Source organism: Amblyomma mixtum, chromosome 7 (assembly GCF_055824585.1).
Source record: "Amblyomma mixtum isolate Tamu chromosome 7, ASM5582458v1, whole genome shotgun sequence".
NCBI lineage: Eukaryota > Metazoa > Arthropoda > Arachnida > Ixodida > Ixodidae > Amblyomma > Amblyomma mixtum.
Window position 1 is genome coordinate 49,717,231 of NC_143018.1, and position 11,670 is coordinate 49,728,900.

The following is an 11,670-nucleotide window of genomic DNA, read 5'->3' on the forward strand; positions in this document are numbered from 1 at the left end:
GGTGAAAACTTTTAATTTCTGAAATAGAGTTTGGGAGCCACAGAGTGGCCCCGCTACATGGTCGGCGTCCCTAGTCCGGAACACCGCATGACAATGCCCCGTCTCTCGCCCGTTTCACCAGAGCCCTTTGGGACTCGAGCGAGGAGCAGTTGAAGAGGGCAGTCTCCCATGCCTCTATGGAAGAGGTAGGGGAAGGGGGGAGGTGGGGATTTTGAGTACATGCCCACACCATGTGGAAGATATCACAGGTCTCCCCACAGTGCGGGTACCTGTCTGCAGGCGCCTTAAAGTTCGCTCCTCCGTCTTACTCAGCCCCTTTGCAGGGGCCGGGAAAAGGCGGTGGTTGTCGGAATAATGCGTTATTATTTCTCTGAATCGCAGCAGCGGCTGGTTAGTCTCCGAGCCAGAAGAGCTGGGATGAGGAGCCCGGTGAATAAGCGCTCGGGCAGCCGCGTAAGCGGCCTCATTACCTCGTAAGCCCTGATGGCCAGGAGCCCAAATGATTCTTTTCGGTGTTGGATCAGTGGCAGTCCGTCTTAGAATGCAAGCAGCTAAGGGGGAGATCTCCCCTGCCAAGTAATTATCACATGCTTTTCGGGAGTCCGTAATGATGATTCTCGAATTGGCGTGGACGGCAGCAAGCGCTATCGCTACTTCCTCGGCTCGCATTGAATTCGGGGCTCGAAAAGAGAGTCCATCAACGTGCATTTCCTGGTGAACGACAGCGGCCATGTAAAATCCCGTGGGCGATGGCCCTGCCACGTCTACATAATATACACCGGGTCGGGAGCCGTGTTGTCTCTCAAGAGCCCGAGCCCGTGCTTGTCGTCTGTTTTCGTGCATGTCGGTCGGGGGAGCGGGGAGACCCAGAGCATATGGCGCCACAGTACTGGGATACGCTCCGCCTCCTCTGGAGTGCAGTCGTGTTGGATGTGTAAGCGGTTTAGCAGGCAGCGCCCAGGGGCCGTCTGCATGAGCCGCGTGTATTGGTTCACGAGGTGGGCCTCCCGCAGCGGTGGTTCAGTGGTTATGGCACTCGGCTGCTGACCCGAAAGACGCGGGTTCGACCCCAGCCGCGGCTGTCGCATTTCGATGGAGACGAAATGCTATAGCTAGGCCCGTGTACTGTGCGATGTATGTGCATGTTAAAGAACCCCAGGTGGTCGAAATTTCCGGAGCCCTCCACTATGGCGTCCCTCATAGAGTGGCTTCAGGGCGTAAAACTTCCATAAACCAAACCAACAATCGACTGCCGATTTTTCATTACTAAACTTCAGACCTAATCTAGCTCCCTCTGTACCACAGATATCCATCAACCTCTGCAAATCTTAATTTGCTGTCAGCCATTAATATCATCCACGTACATCAGTCCTGGTAATGACATCAATCAACTCCCCTTGCTTGAAAACAATGGTTGAAGCCAAGTCCACTCGTCTCTAGTTTGGTCTCCAATCCTTGTAGGTACAACACGAACAACAGAGGTGACCCTTGCCTAAACCCCAGGTGTGCGAGCGCTGCATCTGTGCAGTCTCTGTGCCCCAAAGATTTGGAACATTTGACGTGGGCGGGTGTGCCGGGACACCCGTCGCACAACTACCCTGTGCCGTCAACGGACTGCGTTCGTTGGACGAATGGTTAGATGAAAAAAGGGATTCGCCTCACATTAGGATTTGGCTTAGCTGATTCATTTACAGGTGCGCAGTTTGGCAGGAGCCTGAATGTGCCACAGAAACCGTGCTGCAGCCTCTCCGTACCAGGATATAGTTGTTCTTTCGAAGCTGGCGCCACTGGCATCTTCCGGTTCCGGCACAGCCGTGATCTCTGCCATGATGGGCACATTCATGGAGGCATGGAGTTTTTTTTTCCTCCATGCATGAAATGGAGAGCACTGACATGAGGATGGTGGCGCCAGCAGGCGGGAATCGGCGGAATTACGCCGGAATACATTGCCGTACGCCGGATGGCTCTTTCCGGTTTTCGTACCTCATAAGCGCGGTGCACGGAAGCGCAGTCAGTGCGTGCTCAACGAAAGCATGAGTCTGTTCTAAAGCTCTGTGCCTCAGAAGGTATCGAGCTACTGCGGTAATGTAGTAAGTGTAATGAGTGTACTACTGCTGAGCGCAGCAGCAACCACTGCCTGTCATAGCACGACGCTTTTTTCGGTTTCGGTCGTCTTCCCCACCGTCCAAACATGCCTGAGAGAACCTACCGCCTCTGCGGCTTTGCGAACGGCGTTGACTGGAGGCCAGTCACATTCAAGGAGCCACTGCCACCGACGCGGGTGTGCAACCTCTGCGCCTGCGTTCCCATCAAAATGGCCATCTTGCCCTGCGGGCACGCCTTGTGCTCAGCTTGCGTAGACGGGTGCGCAGAGGGCGACGGCCACTCCAGCTGTGTCATGGACAGCACGCCGTTTGAACTGGACTCGAACGTGTGCTGGATTTCGGCTCCTCGCGACCACCTGGCCAAACTGCAGGTATGCGTGCGCGAGTATTTTGTCAGCTTCTTTCCATTACATTATGGAACGTTCACCGAAGTACCATTATCGCAAGCCCCAGAGGTGGCTGTGTTTGAAACAGCCACCTGCCAGTGCAGTGGCTCATCGCTTAACTATTGCACCGGTAGTGATATAAGGACTCGCCGCGATCTAACATTGTGACACATTTTACATAGTTGCGTAGTCTGAATTCGACAGGAGTAACTATTCTTTTGCATCCATCTAAGGGTAGCCATCCAGCAATAACGGAAAACTATACAGTTTTCACAGAAAGCTGCATAGTTTTTCCTTGTAGCAGTCTGGCTGATCTTTGGTGGATCCTAACCAGCAAATGCTCCTTTATTTCAAATCTAACTCCACTATGGGGGATTCAGCTAAGCGTATTGGGGTATAAATCTCTTATTTCTGTTTTTTCTTCACGAATAGGTTAGCTGCTGGAATTCTGAGCACGGCTGCGACTTTGAGGGTCCTGCTGGAGAGCTGCTCGAGCACTTCGAAAAGCAGTGTGCATTTCATGAAACTTCGTGCCTTCGGTGTGGCGAGACCGTATTGTGCAAGGACATGCCATTGCATTACCGCGCTATGTGCACTGGCAGCACCTCATCACAAGAACGCAACCAAAGTGGTGCAGCCATCTATGCAGCAGGCGGCGTGCGGGAACTGGATGCAGTCTCATGTTCATACCACGACATCCTGACATCGATACAAAGCAGGCTCAACGAGATGGCAGAAACACTGGATTGCCTTGGTGCCAGACTTGTGGCTTACAGCGAAGAATCCAATGCACCAAGCACAAGAAGTGGACCAAGGGCAGAAGACATTGGGGCACTGCTGGCAACGTTCAATGAGACGGCTGCTACACTAATCGAGGGCTTCAGAAGCTTGAAACAGTCTCTGCCCTTGGAGGTCCTTAGTGTGCTTCCACAGTCCCTGGAGGATGCACTCATCACCAGTCAGCGGGTCTTGGCTCCAGCATCTGCAGAGGCAGTTTTGAGTAGCAGCTCAGCTTCAGCTGCTGTCAGGAGTGGCACTGTGATTGATGACAATACAGTGTGCATGGTGCTCACAGTTGTTCCAGATGACTGGCACGACGAAGAGAGATACCTAGCTCGTTACCAGTTTGTGCGAGACATGCATATTGTCTTCGACCGATATGTGACTGGTTTTAACGTTTGCTGCGTTCTGTGTAGAAAGTCTGATTTTATTACGGTTTATGCAAGACAGCCTAAGCCTAGTGAATGGGACTTGATTAGTGTACGGCAGCTTAGCTCTAGTGATCTCAGCTCACCGACTGTTAAGGGCTGTTGTATGGAGTATGCTGAGAGGCAACACCACAACTGGAATTTCTATCAGCGAGACAGGGTTTTTAAGTGCATGAGCTTGTTATCGGAACTTGATGGTGAAAGCCGCGTGTATAAAACAAAGATTGATTTTCTCTTAGAATTTAAACGGAAAGCTACAAGACGAGACTTAGCATCAAACTGAAGAGCTGGCCTCTAGAATAAAGCCAGAGGCTTTTTGAATGGCCAGCAAAATGAAAAGGTATCAAGGAGGACACCATCTTTGGCTTGGTATCCATGATGTGGACACTCTGATAAGGAAAAAGAAAGGTGAGATGGCGAGAAGGTGTAGTGAGTTACACACGTCCACAGTATAGACCTTTATCTCCGGTTTTCATTTTCGTTTTGTGAAGCTTCACTTTCTAACCTGTGATGGCATTTGCCTCAGATGAACAGGCGCAAGAAATTTCATAATTGTTGCCAGGTTCATGTGATGTGACTTGTGAAATTCCATGTTCCATATTGTCATGGTAGATAAAGGGACCATGAACTCAGTGCTGTCTTCACTTAATGTCGTGTCACTTCACGTTATGTACACACTTCCGTGTCATGTCACTTCAGGTTTTCAATGAGGCTGAATATATCTGGACCTTTGTTAGCTCCCTTCCTGTTTGTTGTTGTGCCTGTGGTGTGGAATGACCAGTGTGAAAGCATAGCCAAGCAGGCTGTGGCCAGCAGCACACAACCCTTCGCCACACTCTGTGTGCTTCACATCCCTTGTTACAGAAAGGTGGTTCTCGTTAATCTTGGAGTGAAATTGGGACTGCTGATCCAAATGTCAAAACTTCACTAAATAAAACAATCATACTGCCATGAGGAAAATGTGTGCGTGTGTGTGCATATACCAGGTGTTTCACGGAAAACGTACAGTAATTCCCAAAGACAGGTTTTTTGAGGTAAAAATATGGCTTTTTCAGCCTAGTATTACCAGTGCTGGTGGACACCAGAAAACCAGTGAATTGTTTTAAGTAGTAAGCTGGTTAACTAATTTTTAACTATTATAGTTAGTCACCTGGTTGCAATTAGAGATGTGTAGCCGCTCGTTAGTAACAGACATAACAATTTTCAGAATTTAGAAACCATGATTACCCTTGGCACTGTGGCTCGACAATTTGGTTGGTTTATGGGGTTTAACGTCCCAAAGCGACAAAGGCTATGAGAGACGCCTCGACAATTTGGGTTTTTTTTTTACTAGTTACATGCACTAGAAAGGTTGCTTTGCCCACATACATTTCGAAAGCGCATGTATTCTGGCACGATGTAGACAAACTTTGTCGAGCCACAGTTCTAAAGATAATCGCATCTTCTAAATTCTGAAAACTGATATGGCGGTTACTAACGGGTGGCTACAAATCTTTAGTTGCAACTAGGTGCCTATCTCTAATAGTTAAAAAGTTAATTATTAAAAATGAGTTAACCAGCTTAAGACTTAAAACAATTCACCGGTTTTCTTGTGTCCGTCAGCACTGATAATACAATGGTGAAAAACCAATATTTTTACCTCAAAAAGCCTATTTTTGAGAATTACAGAAAGTCTTCCCTGAAACACACACATGGTATATAAAGGGTGCTTTTCTCATGCGCACACCACCTTGAAGTCATAGGTAGGAGATTCTGTAAATACTCAGTGAAAGAAAATTCTAGACAAAGGATGAGCTCAGTGAAATGGCTGAAAATGAGGGTCAAGAGTGTTTGAGTGTAGGATGTTAGTGTGTATAATGTTGCCCGTAAACATTTTATACTATAGACTATTACGGCTGTTGCAGTAGTATCTCTGTCTGCTCAATGAAAATGGTCGAGCATATTCCTACCCTTTGTGAGGCCTGCCCAACTCCTCTAGTGCACGAGAGTGCCATGCACAGGGGCACCCGAAATGCAAAACTGCACCCAGATTTTTTGCTTTGTCTGGGGCAAACGGGACACTTATGGGCTTTGCATATGCACTGGTTAGAATGACCACATGGCAGTCCTTTAGGTCAGAATAATTCACAAGCAAATGGAGCCCAGCAACACCTGAATAGCAGAGAGGGAGTTTTGTCGTAGGTTTTTATTACTCTTGCGGCCTCAACACTGTCTGAACTTGTCAGTGATGTCAGTTTGGCGGTCAGAATGATTCAGCTAAAGAGAACAAAATGAAAATGCAGATTATTTAGCTGAAGCAGGTGACCCAACGTGGTTATCTATGCATAACAATATGTCACTTACCATTAAAAAAAAAAACTTGACCAAAACTTTGGTGTCTCTAATCAAGACTACAGAATTGTACAGCTTGTGTTGAAGGTAACATTCTTTCCTTTTGTGTGGACACAAAGTATGTGCAGTGCTTGTCTTCCATTGCTTTTTTTCGTTGGCCGTTTCCCACACTATTGTGTAGGTCAAAAGCAAGTCTGGCAGGGAAATAATATCGTAAAGCTACAGCCATTTTATCCCACCATCAACACGATGAGACATCAGCTGCCTGCAACTCGAAACTCCAGAATAGTGCCCTCATTGTCCTTTTCTTTCCTATGCGAAAATTTCGTAGTTTTAGCACCACTGTACAGTAACTGCAACCGTAGGGCAAATGTGGCCAAGCAAGCTTGACAGTGCATTAGTGTATTTGCCTTACGGTTGTGCTAAAACTATCTCAGGTACTGGCTTGGCAAGAGTGGGGTAAGGCTTTTTTTTTTTCTGCAAAAGTCTAAGTACTACCAGTGCCTGATATTCTTTGAGTGCCCGACAAAAGAACAAAATACGCAGAGAGCCACTGTCGGCGATAGAACAAGGCTTCACCGCAGGTAGGGCCACTGAAATCGGGTTCTCCACTGCTCATTGCGAGCTTCGCCACATTGTCTGCATGTGTGAAGCCACAGTTGTATTTGCGTGCGATGTCGGGCGTGTTAGGCGTTGCCAGTTAAATGATGCAGCAGAAATTGAGCCAGGAACGTTCATGGCCGGACCCAAGGTTTGTTTTCCCGCTCGCTACCCATCAAAGTGGTAGGGTTTCAACATAGCTAAGCCAAGTAGATATGCGAAAGCATCTGTTTAGCCTGGTTGCGCCATGGTTTTGCTTTGCTGGATCATTCACATGTCTGGTGATGATATTATACCTAGACTCAGGTTAAACTGTTATCGAGGTTAAGCTGATCAGTTCGTGCCGCAGGTGGAAGTTGATGAAGACGGCGATGTAGTACAATGCACAGCGCGAGACGTGATGGGGTACGGCGATAGCATAGTGCGCCCTCGCGCAGTGGCCAGCGAAGCTGATCTGTTCAGTTCGAAACCAAGCCGCGGCAATATTTATTCTATTTCCGCGTGCGCTGTTGCTGTAGTTTTGCCAAGATCACCTTCCACGTCAGTCTTCACACAAACTCATTCCTGGAGGACGATATCGTGCGTTAAACCTTCACATGAGGTCCGTAGCTGCTCTCAGAGCCATCGTAAGACTTTTTGTTCCTGTATCTTCGTTCTATTTTCTTTAAATCCACCACACGGACGCGCGTTCGGAGCTGCGAGCGCGTATTAAGGCGAAAGCCTTTAATGCCTCATAAAGTCGGCAGATTTGTCCGCGTTTCGGCGTCACTACTTAAAAAGAAATTGCGTCAAGACTGGGAATCTAATCAGGGCCTTTGGCATTCGAAGCGGAGACGCTACCACACCGCCACGAAGACTCAAGGCGCTCAAGGTTTGAGCATGAATAAAGGCGCATCTAGTGAATGCATGGGCTTCGTAAATAAAATAAAAGGAATAAAAATAGGACGATTAAAAAAAATTGAAATAAAAATGAAGTGAAAAATAACAAGATAAACAATGAAAATAAGTAAATAAACAAAAATAAAATAAAAATTATGAAAATTAAAACTATACAGCGCGCCAAGAAACGCTTTCGCCTAGGGTGCCTCGATGCCAGCGCGCGAAAGCGGCGCTGGCATCGAGGCACCCTACTTTCGCCTTGCAGCGCTTTAGAGAGCCAAAGTGCCCCTGAATTTTTTGTTTGCTCGTGTCAAGAGGTTCTTGTTCGCTTGTTTTGCGACATGTTGTCTGCGCGCTTACATGAAAGCATCGTAGGTAAACCACTCGTATACTGGAGCAGCTATAGCTCTTATAGTCAACATTTTTGCGAAGGCTTTCGTCTATCTGCCTATCCGCATCGAGATGGGCTACTTTGTGCGAACTTCGCCGTGAGCAGTAGCGGCGAGCATACCCGCGAAGCTGAGTTCTGTAATTCACCTACGCTAAGCCCACGAAACACAAAAAGCGCTAATAGACGTCTAAAAAATGTCTCGGAAAAAAAAGCTTGACATCTAGAAGAAGTTTCACCTAAGCAGTTTTTTAGACTTAGACGTTTACTAGCCTTCTATTAGCTCTGCTAACGCTACGCTTGTATACGGCTAGAAAACTTCTGAGGTAGAACTTTTCTAGAATTTTTTTAGACGTTTCTTTTTTTTCCGAAATGGGTGCCTGTATTATTTTACGCATTTCAAGACTCATTTTAGTGCTGCCTTTAAACCCTCTAAAGCTTTAAAAATGTTATAGTTCATTTTTCTGGTATACACCACTAAAAAATGAACTCAAAACTGATTTGCAATGACCCGAACAAGCCCACATTACAAGGGATGTATGGCTGTAGTAATGAGCCATAAATGCATGTGCTAGCACACTTTTCAGTCACTGTGTTACTCTTTATTGAATCCAGTGCATATACACCCACACACAAAAAAGAAAAGGATCAGGAAATTAATGTTAGAAGCCACGGAGGAGGTAGCTTCACTGGTTTGGCTGACTTTACAACGGTAAGCACTTGGATGGCGGGAAAGTGTCGAGCAGCAACCAATTGTTAAATCAAAAATTCATTCGGCCCCGGGCCTTGTTCACAACGGATGCGTTGATGAGCAAGTTGCTGTGATGTGGATGGCACTGAAGAGCTCGCTAGGTGTTCCAAAAATCAATTTTCTTGCAAGGAGGATGCCAACTAGACGGTAACAAGGGGAAGTCAAATCCAGCTCTGTTCAGCAGCCTGCAGAAGGGAAAAATATTAGAGTAACCAAAAGCACAGTCAGTCAGGTGCATGTAGAATGGCCAATGAGGAGTCGGAAGCAAATAAGACCAGGAAATGGCAAGGAGTGACAGCACAGACAATAAAATAAGCTAATTAAAAACATAGATGCATATGGTGTCACTGCAAGTGGCATTTCAGCAGAGTGCTACGGCTCACCATAAACTCCAGAAGTCAATCACTGTGGAGGCCTTTAACAGAAGCAAAATCCAAACAGCGTGCATGGACACTGAAAGCCAAGCAGTCAATAGCAAGTGCACTGCCTTACTGTGATGCACACTGTACTCATAGAACCTCCTAAGCTGCATCTTGCAAACAGGCTTTCTCTTACCTGCAAGATGTGGCTGAATCAAAAGTGGTTGATGTTTTACATCCTGCACCGTCGCATGAAAACATAGCAGAGATGCTGCTGTCCTGGTAATGCCTGCATCACTTCAGTATACACCATAGATGTGTTAAATATTGGACCTTAACTTGACAGCCACACAGGGCACATCTGAAAGATAAGACAAATAAAAGTGCGTGTGTATAAGGTTCCTAACACTGCATTGCCAAAGAAGCCGTTTCTAATCTGTACGATGAAGCTCAAACAGTGGGCAAGAGATTACTTACACCACTGCAAGAGATTACTTACACCACTGCAAGAAGCATTAGTCCAGATTCCCACCTCAGAACTGAAACAATCTCCAGGCCAAGTCATCTGAACAACCAAGTACAAGGTGCTGCTATTAATTTGCGTGAAACTAGACCAGGTCCTTGCTCCTCCGGCCAACAGTTGGAGTTCTAAAGGACAAACAAATAATGGGGCTTGTGGAATGAACATTAGCAAAGAGCCTAGACCTATACAAGAAATCATGAAGTGAAAGAAAAGGTGTCAGCTGCAAAGCGTGCTTATCAAAACTTGAGTTGAGCAGGCAAGGAGGTCCTCTGAAAACCACTGTTGAACAGCCTGTACCCAAAACGAAATGCACACACTGAAGCAGGGACAACGCCAGCTGTGCACAGTGCAACGGTTTTCCAAAAAATAAAAGCTGCCATGCCTGCAAAGAGCCGTGTACTTCACTGCACTGTCACACAGCCTGCACACATGCAGAGCAGCACCACTGAGTAAACTACCTTTGTGCCGGGGCTCTCAATCGCAATGAAATAAAAGCTTGACGCAGTTAAGATAACCAAAGCCTTTTTAACGCGAGTTTCACTGACGGCAATCACAGCAAGGAGAATTGGAGCACACAGGTGGCCAGATGAGAGTCCTTGGCAAGAATAAAACCCTGCCAGAATGCAATAGAGCACAGACTTTAATCAATGTGTAGGAAAAAATTCGCGCCTTATCAACGTACGCTTAAACAAAGCTGGTTGGTTTGAAGCTTTGTCACGTTCACCTTGTCATCGCCTTGGTAAAGAAAGCAACTCGCATGCGATAGCAGCCTAGCTGTATCCACTTAACAAGAGCTCAAATACATGCAAATGCCCTGTTTTAAAACATTCAACGCTGCACTTTGGTATGTAAAACACTGGCTGATACTGTTTTGTGATTTGTAAACCAAAGGTTCAATCAGGCGCGTTAGTGGCAAAGTCGACACTTTCACCACAGAAGAGAAATGGAAGGTTACTTACTTTTGCAGAAAACGAGGCTCACACCTCAGTGCAACACTGGTAGTAAACGATACCGCAGAAAAAAGGGAAAATGCGAACTGCAGCGGCGTGAAGTGCCAACCAGCGCGGAAAAAAGTGCGCACCGAAACGTACTACAACGTGCGCAGCACCCGCTTCTCGCGCGTAGCTATCGCTAGCCTCTGCAACGCCAAATGACCAAATGAAGTACTAAATTTCTAAACGTAAAAAATAAACAAATCATTAAAGGACCAAAAAGCAAATTGAATCTAATACTTTCATGTAAAACTAAGCACTTGCAGCTTCCACTAAGATTTTTTTCTGCTTTAAACGGTTAAAACCACTTTGGCAAACTATCCTGCATCGCCACCGTGCGGAGCGACACCAAGCAGCAAGCTGCGGCGTGACTACAGTGTAGCGTGACTCAAGAAAGATTGCCTCCAAGATACGCCGCCACGAAAAGATAGCGCGCGGGTGATCTGCGCGATAAACCGCGCGAGCGAGCTCGGCGAAGGCAGCGTGCGCTGCGCTGCGCCTGTCAATCCTCATGCTGCCGCCAGGCGTTCGCAACATGAAACAAATTTTTTCACTCGCGTAACTACCATCGGCTTTCAGGGCCATTATATGTTGCCTAAATCCAGCCTTACGAGTGGCGGGTTAGCTGCACTCGATGTGGAACGTGATTCGGGCTCCGTAGGATAAAACGCGCTTTCTGTGTTCGAATACAAAGAGCGGTCTTTGCACCGGCGCGCCTGCTCTTCGAAACGTCAAGCAGGAGAGCCATCTAATTTATGTGCCGTGATTTACAGCATGTTTAATCCACGGTGGCAACTCTGCTGATTACTGGCGCATCTCCTTGACGTGGTCTCAAGTTCCACGTGTTAGAAACAATTAAGTCTAGAAAACATCTGACTACAGAAGTTTCACAGAAGTTTCACAGCAAACGTCTGACTGCAGATGTTTAAGAGACGACGCAGAGGAAACTTCTCCTTGTCGACATCTATGAGACGTTTGAACACAGCGCAAGACGTTTGTAGTCATTTGAAGCTGTTCAGAGACGTTCGTAAGACGTTTTGTGTTTCGTGGGAGCTGACAGTACGCTCTTCAAATCGACTCAGTATCATGATCGAGCGCACGGCGTTGCCTCGGCGTCGTGGTGGCCGTGGCTTGCGTCGTCTGCTAGC

At 47.0% G+C, this 11,670-nt stretch overlaps 1 protein-coding gene and 1 long non-coding RNA gene across 4 annotated transcripts; one reads left to right on the plus strand and one right to left on the minus strand.

Annotated features, from left to right (window-relative positions):
- Positions 1-249: 249 nt before the first annotated feature.
- On the plus strand, positions 250-4,440 carry LOC149336044 (uncharacterized). Its single transcript, XM_089552535.1, has 2 exons — positions 250-2,476; positions 2,924-4,440. The coding sequence occupies exons 1-2, from the start codon at positions 2,192-2,194 to the stop codon at positions 3,980-3,982; spliced, it is 1,344 nt and encodes a 447-aa protein (XP_089408661.1). The 5' UTR covers positions 250-2,191; the 3' UTR covers positions 3,983-4,440.
- A 4,020-nt stretch (positions 4,441-8,460) lies between these two features.
- Positions 8,461-10,887, minus strand: LOC149336045 (uncharacterized). 3 transcript variants are annotated; one of them, XR_016284138.1, is made up of 4 exons: positions 10,490-10,873; positions 9,507-9,655; positions 9,032-9,368; positions 8,461-8,833 (listed from the first exon to the last, which is right to left on the minus strand). It is a non-coding gene; the product is annotated as an uncharacterized LOC149336045 (long non-coding RNA). The 3 variants fall into 3 exon arrangements; XR_016284137.1 differs by having other exon boundaries at positions 8,461-9,368; positions 9,507-9,821; positions 10,490-10,887; XR_016284136.1 differs by having other exon boundaries at positions 8,461-9,368; positions 10,490-10,870.
- Between the last annotated feature and the right edge of the window lie 783 nt (positions 10,888-11,670).

Excerpts from the sequence above, each read along its gene's own strand:
- LOC149336044 (XM_089552535.1), top strand. The coding sequence starts at position 2,192 with ATGCCTGAGAGAACCTACCGCCTCTGCGGCTTTGCGAACGGCGTTGAC. Across the intron at positions 2,477-2,923 it reads ACCACCTGGCCAAACTGCAG|GTTAGCTGCTGGAATTCTGA; the intron begins GTATGCGTGCGC and ends CTTCACGAATAG.